The sequence below is a fragment of the Bubalus kerabau genome, chromosome 17, assembly GCF_029407905.1.
Source record: "Bubalus kerabau isolate K-KA32 ecotype Philippines breed swamp buffalo chromosome 17, PCC_UOA_SB_1v2, whole genome shotgun sequence".
Classification (NCBI taxonomy): domain Eukaryota; kingdom Metazoa; phylum Chordata; class Mammalia; order Artiodactyla; family Bovidae; genus Bubalus; species Bubalus kerabau.
The window spans coordinates 18420753-18442519 of NC_073640.1; the positions used below are offsets into that span (position 1 = coordinate 18420753).

General features: G+C 45.5%; 1 protein-coding gene across 1 annotated transcript in view; it reads left to right on the forward strand.

The window, feature by feature from the left end:
• The first annotated feature begins 16118 nt into the window (after positions 1-16118).
• Positions 16119-21767, forward strand: part of GPT2 (glutamic--pyruvic transaminase 2) — a 34724-nt gene continuing 29075 nt past the window's right edge. The window contains exons 1-2 of the mRNA XM_055551906.1: positions 16119-16277; positions 16511-16774. Coding sequence (XP_055407881.1) covers positions 16532-16774 — 243 coding nt within the window. The 5' untranslated portion in view covers positions 16119-16277; positions 16511-16531. The remainder of the gene's footprint in view (positions 16278-16510; positions 16775-21767) is intronic.

Genomic DNA, 21767 nt, shown 5'->3' on the forward strand with positions numbered 1-21767 from the left:
CACTTTCTGCCATAAGGGTGGTGTCATCTGTATATCTGAGGTTATTGATATTTCTTCTGGCAATCTTGATTCCAGCTTGTGCTTCTTCCAGCCCAGTGTTTCTCATGATGTACTCTGCATATAAGTTAAATAAGCAGGGTGATAATATACAGCCTTGACGAACTCCTTTTCCTATTTGGAACCAGTCTGTTGTTCCATGTCCAGTTCTAACTGTTGTTTCCTGACCTGCATACAAATTTCTCAAGAGGCAGGTCAGGTGGTCTGGTATTCCCATCTCTTTCAGAATTTCCCACAGTTTATTGTGATCCACACAGTCAAAGGCTTTGGCATAGTCAATAAAGCAGAAATAGATGTTCTTCTGGAACTCTGTTGCTTTTTCCATGATCCAGTGGATGTTGGCAATTTGGTCTCTGGTTCCTCTGCCTTTTCTAAATCCAGCTTGAACATCTGGAAGTTCATGGTTCACATATTGTTGAAGCCTGGCTTGGAGAATTTTGAGCATTACTTTACTAGTGTGTGAGATGAGTGCAATTGTGCGGTAGTTTGAGCATTCTTTGGCATTGCCTTTCTTTGGGATTGGAATGAAAACTGACCTTTTCCAGTCCTGTGGCCACTGCTGAGTTTTCCAAATTTGCTGGCATATTGAGTGCAGCACTTTCACAGCATCATCTTTCAGGATTTGAAATAGCTCAACTGGAATTCCTCCACTAGCTTTGTTCGTAGTGATGCTTTCTAAGGCCCACTTGACTTCACATTCCAGGATGTCTGGCTCTAGGTGAGTGATCACACCATCGTGATTATCTGGGTCGTGAAGATCTTTTTTGTACAGTTCTTCTGTGTATTCTTGCCACCTCTGCTTAATATCTTCTGCTTCTGTTAGGTCCGTACCATTTCTGTCCTTTATCAAGCCCATTTTTGCATGAAATGTTCCCTTGGTATCTCTAATTTTCTTGAAGAGGTCTCTAGTCTTTCCCATTCTGTTGTTTTCCTCTATTTCTTTGCATTGATCGCTGAGGAAGGCTTTCTTATCTCTTCTTGCTATTCTTTGGAACTCTGCATTCAGATGCTTATATCTTTCCTTTTCTCCTTTGCTTTTCGCTTTCCTTCTTTTCACAGCTATTTGTAAGGCCTCCCCAGAAAGCCATTTTGCTTTTTTGCATTTCTTTTCCATGGATTGGTCTTGATCCCTGTCTCCTGTACAATGTCACGAACCTCAGTCCATAGTTCATCAGGCACTCTGTCTATCAGATCTAGTCCCTTAAATCTATTTCTCACTTCCACTGTATAATCATAAGGGATTTGATTTATGTCATACCTGAATGGTCTAGTGGTTTTCCCTACTTTCTTCAATTTAAGTCTGAATTTCGCAATAAGGAATTCATGATCTGAGCCACAGTCAGCTCCTGGTCTTGTTTTCGTTGACTGTATAGAGCTTCTCCATCTTTGGCTGCAAAGAATATAATCAATCTGATTTTGGTGTTGACCATCTGGTGATGTCCATGTGTAGAGTCTTCTCTTGTGTTGTTGGAAGAGGGTGTTTGCTATGACCAGTGCATTTTCTTGGCAAAACTCTATTAGCCTTTGCCCTGCTTCATTCCGTATTCCAAGGCCAAATTTGCCTGTTACTCCAGGTGTTTCTTGACTTCCTACTTTTGCATTCCAGTCCCCTATAATGAAAAGGACATCTTTTTTGGGTGTTAGTTCTAAAAGGTCTTGTAGGTCATTATAGAACCGTTCAACTTCAGCTTCTTCAGCGTTACTGGTTGAGGCATAGACTTGGATTACTATGATATTGAATGGTTTGCCTGGAAACAAACAGAGATCATTCTGTTGTTTTTGAGATTGCATCCAAGTACTGCATTTCAAACTCTTTTGTTGACCATGATGGCTACTCCATTTCTTCTGAGGGATTCCTGCCCACAGTAGTAGATATAATGGTCATCTGAGTTAAATTCACCCATTCCAGTCCATTTTAGTTCACTGATTCCTAGCATGTCGATGTTCACTCTTGCCATCTCTTGTTTGACCACTTCCAATTTGCCTTGATTCATGGACCTGACATTTCAGGTTCCTATGCAATATTGCTCTTTACAGCATCGGACCTTGCTTCTATCACCAGTCACATCCACAACTGGGTATTGTTTTTGCTTTGGCTCTATCCCTTCATTCTTTCTGGAGCTATTTCTCCACTGATCTCCAGTAGCATATTGGGCACCAGTACTGACCTGGGGAGTTCCTCTTTCAGTATCCTATCATTTTGCCTTTTCATACTGTTCATGGTGTTCTCAAGGCAAGAATACTGAAGTGGTTTACCATTCCCTTCTCCAGTGGACCACATTCTGTCAGACCTCTCCACCATGACCTGCCTGTCCTGGGTGGCCCCACGGGCATGGCTTAGTTTCATTGAGTTAGACAAGGCTGTGTTCCTAGTGTGATTAGATTGACTAGTTTTCTGTGATTATGGTTTCAGTGTGTCTGCCCTCTGATGCCCTCTTGCAACACCTACCATCTTACTTGGGTTTCTCTTACCTTAGACATGGGTTATCTCTTCATGGCTGCTCCAGCAAAGCGCAGCTGCTTCTCCTTACCTTGGACGAGGGGTATCTCCTCACTGCCGCCCCTTCTGATCTTGAACGTGGAATAGCTCCTCTAGGCCCTCCTGCGCCCACGAAGCCACCGCTCCTTGGAGGTGGGGTTGCTCCTCCCGGCTGCAGCCCCTGGCCTCGGGCGTGAGGTAGCTCCTCTTGGCCGCTGCCCCTGACCTCGAACGTGGTGCTCTGAGGTCACCATGGAGATTTATAAGTGCTCATAAATTTTAGCAGTTATCACAGTTTGTAATCATGGTTGTGTGTACAATTATCTAATCAACATCTGCTTCCCCTAAGAAACTATACGTTCTGTATAGGCAGGGATGGTCTGTGAGACTACAGACCCAGAGTTCAGCCAGTACCTGGCACCTTGTAGGTGCCCAGTAGAAACCTGTCCAGGAAAGGATTAAAGACTGGTTCCATGTCTTGCACAGTATGATTCTCTTAACTGTGTGTCATCAAGAGCTCGCTGTGTATTTGGAGCTCTCCGCTCACAGGGAGGGCATTTATGACCATTTCAATCGGGTTTTATTTTTAATATCTAGGAGCCTGTCTCCTGTTCCACCCTGACCTGGTCTAGAAGGCAAAATAAAGGCAGAATTCACACTATTACCACCACCATCATCACAACTATCACCCAAAAGATTTAAGGGCTCAGTGCATTGCAATGGATAACTCAAATTTCCAAACCCAGAGACCTACGTAAGCCCGGTTCCCGCATGAATAGGCTGTAGCACTGTGTTAGGAATCCCACTTCCTGCTGCACTCTTAACTGTGCCACCTGAAGTCACTTAATCTCTCGGAACCTCATCTGTAAAATGGGGATAATGCTTGTCGTTTTTCTTTCATTGAGGTCAGGTTAAAATGCAGTGATAGACAAGAAAGTGCTTTGCAAATTATAGTGTTGTTTACAGGAATGCAAGGGAACTTTCTTCTCATGCCATCTTGGCAGGTTGGCAAAAGGCATTTTTGGAACACTATTTTGTTTTCTACAGTGATGACATGGGAGCCCACGTAGATGGACTGTGCCCTGGAAGTTTGCTTTTCTCAGTTGCACAAATGGATTTATGTTCACCTAAACTCACCCTGCCTCCCAGCCCACTGTCCTTCTGATTAGGGTGAAGACAGCAGGAAGGGACTGTGTTTACAGTCTATGCAGGTCAAGGTTAAGTGTGTTTTGGAGATGGAGAGGAATGCATGGGTGTGCTATCTCCCCAACTGAGCAGAGCAGGTAAGAATATGACATTGAAGGCAGTGGCATCCTTAGAGAAGCAAAGTTCCCTGGGGGAGAATCTTCTACCTGGAGACTGAACACCTATCCATTGAGACAGAGGCTGGGAAGGAGCTAGCGTAGACACAGGTGCTGAGGGTGGAACCAGTGATGAAAAGCCCTCCACGGCCAACTCAGTTTGCTCATACTCAGCGCCACCTTTGGTTTCTATTGCTCTCCCCATCCTCCTTTCCCCTCCACTGGTAATCAATTTATTTAATCAAAGTATATGGCATTCTCTTGACAAAGAGGAATAAGAGTGATCCACAGCACCAGGTTCCAAACTCTTGACTTTTGGTTAACTCACTGAACTTTCCCAAAGTCCCATGAGATAGGTGTGTTATCTCATTTCACAGATGGGGAAACTAGGCTTACAAAGGCTAAGTAACATGCTCAGTCAGCCAAGTGATAAGTGGCTATATGTACCTATATTCAAACACATAGTTTCTAGTACCTTCTCCCCGGTACTGCTGTGTTTAAGTGCCCCTGCCCCCCACCCTTCACAAAGCTAATGTGAGTGGGTGTTTGTTGGGGTGAGGGAGCTCTGGACTGTTCATCTGCCTGAAAACACCTACAACACAACTTCCAAGCCCCTGAGGGACCGTAGAAGTCAGTTAATCCAACTTTTTTTTGTAGATAGAGACTCTGAGGCCCTGAGAGGGAAGTGACTTCTCCCACATCCTTTCTGTCGACGTTGGCGTCTCAGCACACGTGTCTTCCATTCCTGCTCTTGCCATGCACTTACTGGGAAGCCAGGATGCCTTTGCCTGCAGTGTCAACTACAATTTGGCACTTACCAAGAGCATTGCCAGTGACTGAACAACCAGGCATTTGCCATCTGCCTCTACGGAGATTGAACCCCATGCTGCTCTAGCTGTTGACCTTCAACAACCCCTGAGGGAGTTCAGGGTGGAGCGAGACACTCTGTGCTCCAGGGAGTCTGGTGGGACAGGTCTTCGGATAGTTGGATGTTTTAGGAACAGATTTTAAGATCTCAATCCTTGCATCTCCTCATATCTAGAGAAACACTAAATCCCTTCATGGTGACATCAGACCCTCATGACTAACAAAAAACCCTTTGTAAATTGAATGCTTCATGGTATTGAACGTCCCCTTCACCAAAACCTTATATATTGACTTTCCCCCACTGCCACTTTGGAGCGGTCTCTCAGAGCCATCTGAGAGGCTGCCTCCCAGGCTACAGTCCTCCTTTTGGACCAAATAAAACTTAGAGCTCTCAAGTTGTACATCTTTTTTTAGTTGACACTTATGGTGACCACGAAGGGACCCAAAGTGGACTTCCTTCCTTCGACTGGACTCCAAGAGGAACCAGAGCTTTGGTACCAGCAGCGGCCCCATGCGTCTGTCTCCTCGGGGAGTGCAGAAAAATTTGGGGTCTCTTTTGGTTCTTGAATCTCCCGTATTGGTTGAGATTCTGAGATTTATTTGGCGGCGGAGCAGGTTACCTGCCCCCTCCTAGTAGGAAAGATACTGGGGGGCTCTGGTGAAACATCCGGGGCATATCCACTCATGGTCTAGACACTGAGTGGGGCTCGGTTGAAAGATCCTGAGAAATTCCCACCTAGTCAAAAGATCCTTGGTGGGGGGCTGGCTGAAAGATGCCAGGAGAATTGCCCACCCAGTGGAAAGGTACTGGGTAGGGAGGGCTCAACTGGAAAAAATCGAGGAATACCCGGGGCTCAGCTGAAAGATGCTGAGGTCACTCCATTGTAGGGGACTGAATGGTCTTGGCTGAGTGGTTAAGTAAGAGGCTGATCTGACACTTTTTTTCAATTTAACTGCCATTATAGAATTTTTCAGGATAAAAGTGAGGGAAATACATGAAAGCTTTGCTCTGAAGAAAAGGGACAAGACTCCTCCTGGCCAGTTTCGGTTTTCTCAGGTGACTGAGAAATTTACAGGAGTGATGGAGGCCTAGTCCTCATATCGTGCGGTGGTCCCATAGGGAAACCCACTCATTAATTAAAATACTTGCTCGTCCAGGGGTCACACTGGCCATTCAGCTACCTGAGCAGCCACGGTGGTCTTAGATTGCCGGACGCAGACTCCAAGACATGTAAGATGAGCTGAAATAACTCTAGGGTGACTCCTGCTGCTGCTGCTGCTGCTGCTGCATCGCTTCAGTCGTGTCCAACTCTGTGCGACCCCATAGACGGCAGCCAACCCGGCATCCCGTTCCTGGGATTCTCCAGGCAAGAACACTGGAGTGGGTTGCCATTTCCTTCTCCAATGCATGAAAGTGAAAAGTGAAAGTGAAGTTGCTCAGTCGTGTCTGACTCTTAGCGACCCCATGGACTGCAGCCTACCAGGCTCCTCCGTCCATGGGATTTTCTAGGCAAAAGTACTGGAGTGGGGAGCCATTGCCTTCTCCGAGGGTGACTCCTAGGGGAGTTAAACTCACAAGCAGCACATGGGCCCACTACACAAGTTCACTAGTGACTTTTATCCCTGACAAATTCAGCTTAAAATGGGAAACAATCTCTCAACAGAAACAAAGGGGTGTCAGAAAGCCAGCCTCTGACTAACACTCGAGCCAGATTCATGTACAATACATACAGAGCTCACACTTGCAAGTACTTAGTTAATTGGAGAAATTATACTGAAAGAGATCTCAATCTAAAATGGCCAGATTTGGGTTCTTTTGATATTCTAAAATTGATATTTTTTGCATGCACAATTAGACAAGGCCAGCCATGCTTTGACTGGTATCTAGAAGCTTCTAAAACAGGAAATGATACTGTTGTAGCCGCGCGTTCCAGGAAACAAACTCACTCAGGACAATGCAGATAGTGGAGTGCAGTTTATTACACCGGCGGGCCCAAGGCAGAGTCTCCTCTTAGCCAAGGACCCCGACCAGTTTTTGTGAAAACCTTATATACCCTAAGGGTACTTGTTCAAACGCACCTCCCCAAATTCCTTGAAACTAGTCTGGACTAGGTAAAAGAGAGATACAATCAAAGTTAACCCATGATTCATGTGTCACAAGACTAGATAAACAGTGGATATTTATCAAGAGGCCTGTGGTCATATCCCAATAAACATAATGGAATTTACCACTTTGTTCTGTTACAGAGATAATTAGCACATTCTTTTAGGCAACAGAGAGTCCAAGTACAAGTCCTGAGGCTCTTTCATCCGGGGGTCTGGTTTTCCATTGGTATGCCATTTCAATAGACACCGGGCCCAAAGTTCAGAGTCCACTGGGAGGGTGACCATGCGTGTAGCCTAATGTTCGCAAGCTGGCCTAAGATGGAGTCCAGCTCTGTCTGTTTCTCCCTTCAATAGATTAACGTCACAGAAAATCGGCAAGGAATTGCTTGAAACTATATCAAAACTGAAAAAAGGCTGCTAGCACTAACTTTGCCAGGTCGTAGTTCTAACTGAACTGGGAAGTCATGTTTGGCATTTATGCGATTTGGCTTTTGATTTTAGGGCATCACTTTACTGCCGGGGTCCAGCCCCAGCTGATCCAGGGTATTCGAAGGGGAGACGGCATAGGCGACCTATTTATTTATTTATTTATTCAGAGATATAAAGAGTAATAGAATGAGGATAGCTCAGTAGGAAAATTCAGTGGAGAAAAGAAGCTGAGTAGCTTGGTTTACGCAGAAAATCAATATAACCCGTGACACCAGGTTAGCTGTGACCACGGAGGCCGCAGGCACCCTCTCGAATAGCGGAAGGTGTCCCACCTTAGACACCTTCTTGAGTGGGTCTTAGAAGCCCAGGCAAATAAATGGTCGCAGAGGATATCCGCGCTCCAGATGGACACTCAGCTGAAAATTGAGGAGAAAAATGACATGGGGAGACCAAGCTTTGGTGAGCAAGGCCCGTAGCTTTATTTTTAACAGGGGCTTATATATCCTAAGTTACACATATAGGATAATAGGGGATGCAAAGTCAGCAGTCTTTGATGCTTATCAAAAACCAGGGTTTCTTTCCTGCAAATTTATCGTATACAAATGATTTAGGTGATTTACATCATCTTCTGGCCAGAAGGCCTATTAACATTTTATGACTCCTGATAAGGACTTATCAACAAAGACTTATTTTCTCTAAGGGTAATTATTTTAAGGTTTGGCGCCATCTTCCGAAGATAAAATTACATTCCTATAGGGCGGATGTGTAATGGGTTTACAACAAAAGAAAGAATTTATTACCTTAAGGGTCTAAAGTTACTAACACCAAGGCCACTACTTTTTTTCTACGTACCAACTATTAATTAATACACATTCAAGGATACAATTCAGGGGATGTGGAAACTTGGCAGCAAACATTGGCTAATTAATGAAATCTTTTACTAGTTTTATTCTGACAGTTTCTAACTTTCTGAGAGGCTCTAAGCTATTTGAATATCTTAAGCTTCCCGTGCCTCTCGAGGCTGGGAGACTGTAAACAATCGTATGCATAGCTGTAGGTGTCCGGGTAAACTTGTCAGGCGAGTTAGAGAGCCATCTGAGGGGTTTGGATTTAAACACTCCTAATTGCCCAGGAACTTTATTAATTGGAGCTGTAAGTTAACTCTTTGACAGAGAGAGTGAGATGGTGGTGGGGGACAGCCCCCAGTAAAGTCAGAGGTGAGAGCACAAAGCAATAAAGTAGGCAGACTCTGGTTTTTGGGGTAGATGCTCGAGAATATCCGGGGGGACTCCCGAGGCTCGATCCCGCCTTTGCGTATGCCGAGCCTCCTTCCTCATGACCTTTGTCACGAGTGGAATGTCTCTCGCCGGCTCCCGGCACTTTACCATCTTTATGGGGCACCCTTGCTACTTGGCTTTTGATTTGGGGGCATCTCTTTGCCTTTTGTTTCATTTGGAGTGTGACTCCTGGCTGGTGAAGTTCTGATTCAGTTTGGTTTGTTGGTTTGGTTTGAGTGCACAGACATCTGGTACAAACTGTTCGAGCTAATATGTGAATTGCTCACTCTAAGTTTCCACACCCCCCGCCCCCGGGAACCCCTTGGGAAAAATTTTTAAACGGTCATCTATTGCTATTATCCAATGACAAGAAAAATGGCCTACAAATATTAGATCTTTATTAACATAGGATAGGAAAATCAACTTAAGTTCCCTTATATCCAGGACTTCCTCCTGTAATCAACAGCCTGGGGCTGATCAAACTAAGACCCCCTACTTCCCCAGAGGGACAATCCCTGCTGGGACCAATCTGCCCTTGTTATCAGGGCCAAGTTGAGCACTATCTGGTCTAAATTTTGGCTATAAAACACTATGGTCACACGCACACACAAAAAACCAAACACAATTTTTTACAATGTGGTCACAATATTCTTTAGACTCCAGAGGAAGCTTGAAGAAAAAAATTACCTCTTTAAGGATTCTTGCCCTGAGCAAACAACTCTTCCTATACCTTTAGACCAGAGCTCTCTGGATCACTTATCTAGACCATATCTAATTCCTGAAATCAAAAGGAACAAAAAAACCAAAAGGGGAACAAACCCTTTTAAAATCTTACTCCAACCATTTTTTATTCATAACTAAGTTTGGAAAACAAAGCTATAGGATCTCTTGTGTCTATTTGGATGTATGTATGTCTCAGGGTGTGTCTTTTGTTTTTTGGATAATATTGCTGATTGCTGAGATCAGTTTGTAAATAAGCTCTAATCTAATTGGCCTTAAAAAAAAAGTGCTTACAAATCAAATAATTCTAAATACAAGAGAAATTAACCTAAATGAATTTCAGTTCATGTAAACTGGGAAATATTCAGTGTTAAATACCTAATATTAATATTTATTTGTTGATCTAAATAATGTAGACATGTCTAAGAGTAATTAACATTAAGCAGAATATTTTCCTTGTACCTAAGTTAAATATTACTATATCTGTTACAAGTTGGTCAGCAAGGAAATTATCTTGCTGAGTGAAGAAACTTCTAAAAAAATGTAAATGAGATATGAGCCTTTAGATAAACTCTATTAAGAATAATTATGCTTTAGGAATGTCTGTCTAAAATAGTCTATCCAGATTGGGGTAACTAGAACTTCTAAGGGTTGTGCTAAGCTAAGTGTTGGAAGTCTATTGAATAGCTAAGTCATTTCCAAATAAAGTAAGATTTTGAAACATTTACTGCTGCTAATGCCAAGTCACTTCAGTCGGGTCCGACTCTGTGCGACCCCATAGATGGCAGCCCACCAGGCTTCCCCGTCCCTGGGATTCTCCAGGCAAGAACACTGGAGTGGGTTGCCATTTCCTTCTCCAATGCAGAAAAGTGAAAGTGAAGTCTCTCAGTTGTGTCCGACTCTTAGCGACCCCATGGACTGCAGCCCACCAGGCTCCTCCATCCATGGGATTTTCCAGGCAAGAGTACTGGAGTGGGATGCCATTGCCTTCTCCAGAAACATTTACTACTAAACACTAATTACCTCTTACAGAGAAACTAAAGAGATTTGGGATTGAAAAGAAATGATGTTTGGTGCCATCCTAAAATGTTCTAAGAAAACAAAGGTTTTAGAAATTATCACTGATATTTATGCTCATCAATCTATAAAATGCTAATATAAAAGTCAGTTCTTGGTTGCTTAAGGGAGGTAGGAAATGTGTTTTCAGTAAAGAAGGTGTGAGGAATGGAATTGCATTTTGTGAAGGGAAAAGGAAGTAAGCCTGCCTTACAGGTGGCTTTTTAGGGTGGAAGAACACAGTAATGGGTACAGAAAGTGATAAGGTTTGTGAAAAGTGAACCACGAGGAAAGAGTTTTGTATATGGTTAGGACAAAGTTTAAAATAAAGTTAATTAAGTTTACCTTTTAAGTAAAGTACTGACTGGTGGTTCAGATGGTAAAGTGTCTGTCTACAATGCAAGAGACCTGGGTTCAATCCCTGGGTTGCGAAAATCCCCTGGAGAAGGAAATGTCAATCCATTCCAGTACTATTGCTTGGAAAATCCCATGGACAGAGGAGCCTGGTAGGCTACAGTCCATAGGGTCGCAAAGAATTGGACACGACTGAGCGACTTCACTTTCTTTCTAAGCTGGTGCAAAAACTTGAATTTAGCTTTTCTCTCTGTTAAGAGGACACCTTTTCTTCAGATATTGAACTGCCTTTGATAATAGATTTAAGTTTCTTTATCTCTTAAATGATCTGCTCTGAAATCCCTTGCTGTTACTTTGGCTAAATGAATAGGTATTGTTTCACAATGACCTAAGATCCTATCTGACTGAGTGTTCTAAACCTTTTTGATATTTGTTAACAAAGCTTCCTAAATCATTCTATCTTATTCACATAAGATTTCTAGCTAACTTTGGGATGCTTCAGAGGGCCCCTGAAACATGCCAAGGAGAGATATTACACTGTTGCTGCTGCTGCTGCTAAGTCGCTTCCGTCGTGTCCGACTTTGTGCGACCCCATAGACGGCAGCCCACCGGGCTCCCCCGTCCCTGGGATTCTCCAGGCAAGAACGCTGGAGTGGGTATTACACTAATTAGGTTCATTTTGTATGCAGAATTACATGAGGGGTATTGCCAAGTGAGTAATAATCTTGGGTTATACTGTATAGTAAATGTCACTAATATAGATATCCTAGAAACTGTATGGAGTTCCTAGAATTTTGATATGTTTGGGTAAAATATTACCAGGCATAATTCTAGTTACTATCTCGATATTGTCATAGCACTAACCAAGTTTCACCTCTTCAAGTAGATTTATAAAAAGGACTTTTGGATAAATACCAGTTTCTGAACTGAGTGAGGATTCTAATAGAAAACCTGATGATTTCACAAAGGTTAACAAAAGGACTGAATGAACTGGTGAATATGCTTATAACTTTTATGGTTTCTATATGAAAATTACTGTTTTGAATCTATGTTTTCCAGGTGTAAGGAAAAAAAAACCTTCCTCTCAAACTAATTATGACAGTAATTTGGTAAAATTACATTTTATAAACAAGCTGAAACATTTATCTTTTCTCTCTATCTGAACCTTCCAGAGATTGGAAGCTTAGTTTCCAGTAATTTTATCAGATAAGTTAGGAAGGTTAGTAGCAGGTATAGAAATCTAAAGGAATTTTGGAAACCTTGAGAAGGAATGAATTTACTTAGATCTGTTAGGCAAAATCTGTGATAAGCCTTTGGCATGACTTTCCCAGCCCCAAAAGGTTTTATTTTAAAAGTTCAGTCTGAGCAAAGCAAGTCTCAGCAAAGCAAAAAAGTCTATGATCAATTATGATTAATGTAAATCATCAGGCCAAGTTTCTTGAGACCAGACCTATATTACAAACAGGTCTTAATTAGGTTAAATTTGGTAAAGATGATGGTGATTTTAGAAAGAGATGTTTCGATGAATGTTAAATCCTAGTTTGTTAATGGAGGTCTGTATCTACTAAGACTTATTTCCAGGATAGTTCTTTGCTGTTAGGTATATTAATGTAAAATTTAATTGAATTATTAAAGGACACTCTAAGGTTGCTTCTGAAGCTTATCGCAGAAATCTCTCTTTGGATGAAGATCAGATGCCTCACACATGATCTTCAATCAAGACTGGAAGAAGACATAATTTAAGGAACTGTCTCCAACCTGGATGGAAGGACCTTTCTATCAGGTACTCTTAACTAGCTCATGCCCAGTGAAATTGAAGGGAAATTGACTCTTCAGTTAACTCCCACTTCCAAAGGCCCCTAAGCTGGACTGGTCCATAGAGAGGCCTGCTTACCTCAAACTCACCTTAAAACGATGCTCAAACAGGAAACTACACTACACTAGGAGGAGAAGATGATGACATCAGAAGCAGACAGCTTGCCCAAGATGCTGATCCGACTTGTATGATCATTTATAATGTTTTCTTGATTCCTTGGACCTATGCCTATCAATCCCATGTTTTCTATCATGGACATGATTCTATGCTAGTTTAAAACTCAATCCAATTGTTGGGTTGTGGCCAATTACCTGTGCCTATTCTGGGTTACCTTGGTGCATTTCTGTTCTTTAGGGCTCTGATTGGATACCCCCTGGGAAATTTGTTTTATATGAGTGTTCAGTCCTGTTCTGTCTATTCATAATAGTTCTAGATGGGATCCGCTCACCTGGCCAATTAAAAATACCTGCTCTGAGGCTGGCCATAGATTTAAGTTTTCTCTTAGGGTCATTTAAACTCAATCGGAGTGCTGAGCTAAGTCTCAATAAAAAATTAACTTCTCACCTATTAAAAGGAAAACTCCTACAATTGGGGAGGATCTACATGGTTAACACAGGCTATGGTCATTTAAGTTTAAAGGCTCCTCTAGGTTGGGAATGGTTAAATCATACTAAAAATGATCAACCTGGTAATTATGAGACAAGGCTGGGTGCTTTATGAACTATGCCTGTTATTACCCTTAGAGAGAGTGATTGGTATGGAACTCAGTGGATTTGTGGCACTAATTTATGGCCTTGATATCTACACGGATGATAGGAAGGTGTAGCCTGGGATTCCCATGAATTTAAGGTCATACATGTTAACAAATTACAGGTAACCCCAACCAATCTACCATTGGTATGATCTCAATGGGTCAAAGATCTGTATTCTACTGGTATGACCATTTAGCAGCTTGTGTGTGTGTGTGTGTGTGTGTGTGTGTGTGTGTGTGTGTGTCTTCAATGGGGTTGGAGGATGTAATTGACCATATCTAAGCCTCGACAACTTTCATAAACTTTAAATGATAGTAACTGGGCTATTAGCCTATTGAATTCTGAGATCTCTATGATGAGAAAGGCAGTGTTACACTACTGCAAGACCCTTGACACCTTACAGCATCTCTGGGAGATATCCGTGCTATAATTCAAACTGAATGCTGTATTTTTGTACCTGATAAATCCTTTAATGTAACACATTTGAACCACATGAAAAATCAGATTTCTGCTCTAAGTGACCCATTCCCTAGTCTTAACAATCTTTAAAAAAAACTGGTATGGGAGGCTCATGGCTAAAATATTTACTTTTAATTCCACTAATATTATTAACTATACCATTTGTATTTTGCTTGTTTCACAAGATTATTATTTCTTGCATTACCAAGTATATGACTGAGCCTTCAACGGAAATGAAGACTAGACTTGAAGCAGTTGATCAAATGTATAGTTCGATATATGATCAATGATTGTAATAGTGTAACTCTAGAAGGCAATGGCAACCCACTCCAGTACTCTTGCCTGGAAAAATCCCATGGATGGAGGAACCTGGTAGGCTGCAGTCCATGGGATCCCGAAGAGTTGGACACGACTGAGCGACTTCATTTTCACTTTCACGCATTGGAGAAGGAAATGACAACCCACTCCAGTGTTCTTGCCTGGAGAATCCCAGGGACAGGTGAGCCTCATGGGCTTCCATCTATGGGGTCGCACATAGTCAGTCGGACATGACTGAAGCGACTTAGCAGCAGCAGGTATGAAAAGATGCAATGAGAGGGAATACTTTCCTGGACCATAACTAGAAGACAGGTGTCCAGAGATCTTTGACTATTAAGACCTAGTCCAGTAATAGCACATTGAGTGTCTTATCAACAAAAACCTTCTTCAGGGAACCTTCTTCAGGGATGATGCTGGGGATGAGCCTTCCCAGCAACACGGGACAAAGTGGTTATGAAAAGACCCCAAAGTATGGTAAGATTTATGACCATGAGGGGGCCGTGTCAACTACAAATTGGCACTTACCAAGAGCATTGCCAGTGACTGAGCAAGGCATTTGCCATCTGCCTCTACAGAGACTGAACCCCATGCTGCCATAGCTGTTGATCTTCAGCAACCCCTGAGGGAGTTCAGGGTGGAGTGAGGCACTCTGTGCTCCAGGGAATCTGGTGGGACAGGTCTTCAGATACTAGGATGTTTTTAGGAACAGATTTTATGATCTCAACCCTTCAGTTCAGTTCAGTCGCTCAGTTGTGTCCAACTTTTTGCGACCCCATGAATCGCACGCAGCATGCCAGGCCTCCCTGTCCATCACCATCTCCAGGAGTTCACTCAGACTCACTTCCATCGAGTCGATGATGCCATCCAGCCATCTCATCCTCTGCCGTCCCCTTCTCCTCCTGCCCCCAATCCCTCCCAGCATCAGAGTCTTTTCCAATGAGTCAACTCTTTGCATGAGGTGGCCAAAGTACTGGAGTTTCAGCTTTAGCATCATTCCTTCCAAAGAACACCCAGGGCTGATCTCTCAACCCTTGCATCTCCTCACATCTAGAGAAGCACTAAATCCCTTCATGGTGACATCAGACCCTCATGACTAACAAAAAACCTTTTGTAAAATGAGCGCTTCATGGTATTGAACTCCCCCTTCACCAAAACCTTATATGTTGACTTTCCCCCACTGCCGCTTTGGAGCAGTCTCTCAGAGCTATCTGAGATGCTGCCTCCCGGGCTGCAGTCCTCATTTTGCCTCAAATAAAACTTAACTCACAACTCTCAAGTTGTACATCTTTTTTTAGTCAACAGCAGGTACCTTTACCAAAAAAAAAAAAAAAAAAAGCTACAAAGAGCTGAGCATCCATTCTCAACAAACGTTTACTGAGTTCTTACTATGTGCTGCTAACACTCAGACGTTGTGTAAATACGTTGTGAATACAATGAACAAGAAAAACGCTGCTCCTGTCTTCTGGAGCTTACATGGTTAATGGGGGAACCAGTAAAAAGTATCTAAATTTCTGATGCTAGAAAAGAAATTAAAAGAGGTAGTGGAGGTGGGGTAGCGTTTCAAATGGAGCTGTCAGAAAGCCTGACCACCTGGTATATACCAGCTGTTGGTCCTTTAATTTTCACGACAATCCTTAAAGGCTGAGAGCTGATCTCCCTTTTGACAAGGAAACTGACGTTGAGAAGGGTAAAAGTGGCAGTCAAGTCGCAAACTCCTAACCCCCACCCCACCCCTGCTTCCTACCAGCCCCTGTTGAGCGGCCACTGAACACTGGATGATGAAACTTGGGGCGAAGACTGCACCATCTCTCCGCCAGTGTCCTTGCAGATGTTGGGGAAAGGGTTGTGTGGGGGAATGCGCGACGCGCCTCCAGGGAGAAGCACCAAATAGCTCTAAATTCGCAGAAAGCCACGAGGAGAGCCCCCGCCAGACCCCCTCCGGAATCCCAGACTCTTCAGCCAGACAAAGAGCCCGCCCAGCCCAAGGCAGAGCCAGACCCTCGCTCCCGCCTCCAGCCCGGCCCCCAGATCAGGCCAGCGCGGGGCACTATGGGACTTGTAGTTAAACCAGCTCGCCACACCTGTTCTGAAAAACGACAAGGGAACTACAAGACCCAGGAGCCAGCGGGCAGGCCCGGGCGGACTCGCGGGCTGTGGGTGTGTGAGCGCTGGGGGCCCGGTGCTGCGTGCGGGAGCTGGGATGCGGCTGCCGGCGCCTGAGCCGAGGAGCTGCTCTAGGCGAGCTTTCTAGCCGGACTCGACGAAGGGGTGACCAGGCGGCGACAGGCACGTTGCATGCATGCATTGGGCTCAGCCTTTGCAAAACCCGGTTGTGCAGCGCCTTGGTTCTGCAGCGGCGAGGTGCAGGGTCCGAGTCGCCGGGGGATGGGCACCCGTCCCCGAAGCCAGGCTGGCACCTCTCGCTGAAGGAGCCCTTGGCTGAGCTTGGGGGCGGGTGCCCGCGTGCTTGCCTTGGGCTGTGCGCGACGTGTTTGTTCTCTTTCCCTATTTGTCCCAAGGTTTCTCTCGGCGGCCGCGCGATGCAGCGGGCGGCGGCGCTGGTCCGGCGGGGCTGCTGCCCCCGGACCCTCGGCCCCTGGGGCCGTAGTCAGAGCAGCGCGGCCGCCGAGGCCTCGGCGGTGCTCAAAGTGCGGCCCGAGCGGAGCCGGCGCGAGCGCATCCTTACGCTCGAGTCCATGAACCCGCAGGTGAAGGCGGTGGAGTACGCGGTGCGGGGACCTATCGTGCTCAAGGCCGGTGAGATCGAGCTCGAGCTGCAGCGGGTGAGCGCGGGCGCCCGGGCCCGCGTGGGGCGGGAGGGCCCCGGGAGGCCAGGAGGCACGGGTGGGGGCGAGGGGGGAGGAGTAGCAGCTGTCGCCTCCTGGGGTCCAACTGCTGTACTTCCTCCAGCCGCGTGGCCAAGCTCCTTCATTCGGCCAGTCTTGACTGAAATGAAAGAATGCCCTCCCCCCAACCCTTCCCTCACTAGTCCCCGGCACCTGGCACAAAGTAAGGCCCTCAGATATGGTTCACTTGTTGAACTGAATTCATCAATTATAATCGAGTGGCCTTTAGTGCCAGGCACTGCCTGCTATGTGGCTGTCCTACTTGAGTGGAACCAAGATCCACTGGGGCGTGAGGGTGAGGACAACGACAGGCAGGAAAGACATAAAGGAGAATTTCAGACATCACCTTAGGTACCAGAGGTGCCATGAAGGCTCTGAAGAGACCTGGGTGTTCTCCCGAAGCTTTTTCTCTCTCTGAGACCTTCTGTGTCATTCTTCCAGTAATGATTCCCTGACAAAAGTGGTCCGGCACAATTCCTTCCCCTAGATCCCCTTTGGAACCTTGACTGACAGCCCTATTTTGTTCTCTGAGGATACAGTCGCCCACAGTGGGTAGCAGAGGCTTGGGCCTTTGGGGCCTTGGCAGGGTGGCCCTGGGACTTTCTTCCCCCTGGCCGCCGGCAGACTGGAATCTTGAGTTCACAGCTGTGTGTAAAGTGACCACACACCAGGTAGTGATTCCTGTCCCCCTACAACGAGGTGGCTCGGGTGGGTGAAAGAAATACCTCTGTAGTTTACCAGAGTTCTAACACTGGTGGAATTCAGGAGGCAGGGTCCAGAAGGGTAATGTAAAAAATGTATATATTCCTAAGATTTATACGAGCAGATGAAGTAGTCACCCAGCTGCTTGCTCAAGGTAGTCCTAACCCAGAAGGGGGGAGGGTTCTTTGATCTTACTCTCATAGGCACCAGAACTGAACGTCCTGGGGGTGAGTTGGTCACTTAATGGTCCTTAAATGCTTGGGAAGAAGCCATGATGGGACCATGACTGTAACATGGGCACTTTGGGGCATTTGATGAGCTCACGGCTTGCTGAGACTTCATTGGGACACCCAGTTCTGCTGACTCAAAACAGTGAGTTGAGTAAGTCAAGTCCAGTGTCTCCCTCTGACTCCTTGCAAGGCTAAGTTTAAAGCTTGGTCCTCGAAAGGCTGGCTTGGTTTCTGTGCCTCCCTGTCCCAAAAGTGGACCACAGGCAGAAAAAAGGTTTCTGCTCCTTGTTGATATCTGGCAGACTGGAGCTGGCCCTCCTTGAGACAACAGTCTCCCTGTTAAACCTGAGATTAAATTGTTCCCGGTTTAGCACTTTACAACTGATTTCTCTGGTTCCAGAGCTGGTAGGGGTTCTAGGGATTATCTCTACCTTTTGTTAAGTAGCATGGACTCCATGAAGTATGAGGATGGTTAGAATAGAAGGGAGACACTGTCTTTGCCTTCACGGAACTGATTGCCATGTTGTTCTCTGGGCCTGAACTTCTCTTCCTCCAGTTCTTTAAGGATTGGTGGTTATTATTATTATTATTATTTTTAGCAGGTAGAGAAAATGTGAGAGCATTCTAGGTGGAAGGAGGGCTGGGAGCAAAAACAAGATTGCGAACTTCTGGGCAAATAGGGGAGGGGATTGGTGCTGGTTGGAGAGCACTGTCTGGCAAGGGATATGCTAAATGAATGAGATGGAAATGAGGGACTGGAGTCCGGTGTGCTGGGCTTTGTATTTGTATAATGCAAAGTTTGGTGTGCAGTGGGCAACTAAGAAGATGTTCCAACAGGGTATGGCTCCATCATTGAACTAGAGAAATTTCTTGGTCATTTGGGCTGGAAACATGCTGTGATTTCTAGGACAGATGGCTCCACTGCCATGTCCTACCCCTGAATAACTTGAGACATTCTTTCTGTCCATCTACATTCTCCAGTACTTTCATTCAAATTCATCCCTTCTTGTTCTCTCCTCACTTTGTCGAGTCTCAGTTGCCTGACTCTTGGTGCTGGAGATAATAGCCCTAGCCAAGCCAGCATAGCCTCGCTTAAAATCTTTCATTCTTGAAAGACAGCCTCTCCATTTTGCTAGCTTAAGCAGGTCCTCTTCTGAGAGAGCCATGTTTTCTCAGGGTTTCTCAGTCTTTTTTTTTTTTTTTGGCTTAGCTTTGCACAGCTTCAGGTTTTGACTCCTGTTTTGAACTCTAATGATCGAAACTAGACTGATGTTATTTTAAAGGGTTTGACTTGGTTAGAGATGGGCTATGTAGGGAGGTGAGTGACTTGGGGGTAAATCTCTTGTCCTCTCTGGGCTTTGGTTTCCCTAGTCTGTAAAAGAAGAGTAGTGGTCTGGGGGGCCCAGGGTTTCCCCAGGCCCTGACTTCTGTGCCTCTTTCTCCATTTGAAGGCCTTGTACTGCCTTATGGAATCACTTCACCAGGTGCTATGCTAACGGTACTGGCTGTTTGGCTAGACACGTGGCTCTGGATTTTGCCTGAGGAGTGGCATGCCAGACAAGTCCCGTCCATCTTGCTTTGTGGTAGGAGTGGGGGAAAATGCTCAGGAGAGCCCGAGGAGGAGGGGCACTTGGCTAAGAGCGTGTGAAAGGGGCCATTCTCCTCCAGCCTGGTCTGTGTGCTCTGAGGGAGGCCCTGTTTCTCCCTGACAGCAGCTCCAAGGGGGAGTACCTATCAGCTTTTCAGATCCTGGTGTTCCCTGGGAGCAGCACTTAAAAATAAACTGCCATTAGTAGGAGTTTTGAAAAGATCTGTCAGTTCCTCCTCAACCTACTTCCTTTTCCCTCGTTTTATTGGAGGAGGAAAGGAGGTTGACATAAGTGGAGACAGGAATGGCTTTTGTTTGTAAAAAGTACACAGAGTCAGGGCAAAACATTCATGAAGGGAAACACTGAATATGTTAAAATCACTGAGTGCTGCACCGAGAAACAGATGAAAATGGAGAATGCTGGAGCACCTGCTAAGAGCTAAGAGTGGAAACTCTGGATGTGTGAGGCACAAGCAAATTTCATAGGCTATATTCTTTAGAGCTTAGACGCTATTTTAAAATAAAAGAAATTTATAACATAGGCTTCCGTTTGGATGAACCCTCCATCCATCCGCCCTGCCCAAGTCACCAGGGACCTGCATCCTGGGCTTTGCCTTTATGTGCTGCGGACCTCGCATCGTTCAGAATACCTTGGCCTCAATTATTCTTCTGTAAAATAGGGCCAATTTATTTCCACTGAAGACAAGTTGGAGATGGTTAGTGATGATGGTTTGAATAGCTAGAACCCTATCAGGATTCTGGCTTTCTGGGGAGAGATAACTGCACCAGAGACTTTTCCTGTTTTAGGTCAAAAGGTTATGTGAGTTTATATTAATATAAGCAGTTTTTCTAAAAAAAAAAACTTTATGAGAAAGCAAAGGCTAGTTTTGCTCTCGTTTTTTTTTTTTTTTTTGGCTTTTTTTTTTTTGGCCTGTGCTGCGTGGTTTGCAGGATCTTAGTTCCCAATCAGGGACTGAACTCATGCCCTCAGCAGTGAATGTGTGGAGTCCCAGCCACTGCACCACCAGGGAATTTCCCAATCAGGACTCTTGAGGGTCTTGTTTTCAAGCTAACGAGAGTTGCCTGGAGGAGAGGTGCCGAGGGTCCCTCTTTCCTTGCCTTCCTTCTGAGTCTCTGGGTCTAGGAATGCGCTCTGTGGGGTGGCTCCCTCCTGCCTGCAGCTTAGGCTTGCTGCCTTGAATTATCCTGTTTGGAGCTCATTCACCTTTCATCCCTGCTCTGCCCTGCAAATCTCTGCTTCTACGGTTGACCCTCTCACAGACTCCCACAGTTCAGGAGCCTTTCGTCCAGCCTTCCCCGCTTCCGTCGTTAGAAAATTCAGCCCTTGGAGTTCCCACCTTCTCTTAATCTCAGGCCTGTGTAGGTTTGGCTCAGTTTCTTCCAGTTTTGTTTGTCACGATGGTTGGGGCCAGACCCTGTGCTGAGTCTCGTTTCTTCTGCTATGCAGCGCAGCTGTTTTCAAGGACCCTGGAGGCTAGTCGGGTTTGTCTCTGAGACTTCCTTCTGGAGCCCTCTGGGAGACTTCATGTCTGCCCCAGTGCTGCTCACTGGTCCTGAGGTCTTTTCACATGGCCTTTCTGGCCTGGGGCCAGCTGTGCCCTCTCTCCCTTCTCTGAGCCTGCTTCTTCATCAGCCAGCGCTCTGAAGGTGGTGGCCTCTCCGGTGTTGCCCACTCCTGTCACAGAGCATGATTCATAAGTGTTCATGAATGAAAGGGAGGTTCTCTGGGGAGTAACCATCCTACCAAGCCTCCCCACTAGCATGTCACATGAAATGACAGGAGCCACCCCTACCTTGAGGAAAATGCCTGTGCCTGTTGGGATTGTCCATTGTTCGAATGCTGCACCTATGAACTGGGAAGGACAGTCATAACAATGATAAAGGAGTTATCATTGTCCTTCCTTTTTCCTTCCCAATAAGACCTTCTGAAATATGCCATCTCCAGAGCCTGGGGGCCTGCTCCCTGAGCCTTCCTTGACCTGAATGGTGGGAAGGGAGCCCCCCTGCGATGGATCTCATCTCAGTGCCCCCCGGTGAGGCAGCTCTGGGCAGGATGTGTGTGGGTGAGTTAGACATGTGGGCTCTAGGATGCTAGGAATTGGAACTAAGAAGCTACGTGCTGACCTGGCTGGCTCCTGGGGGCAGGGCTGAGGTGAGGTCTCCATTGGGTGTGCTTGCCAGACTTGGATGAGTCACTGTGGGCAGAAGTCTGCCCCTGGCTCCTTGGTATTTCCCAACCCACGTAGAACTCAAGTACATAGATACAGGAGTCTCCTTTGTATGGTGGCCCTTGACTGGGCAGCCCGGTCCCCAGTCCATTCAGAGAAGGCAGTTTCCCACCCACTAGCTCATCCATCATAGCAAAGTATCTGGAGCCTGTGGGTACCCA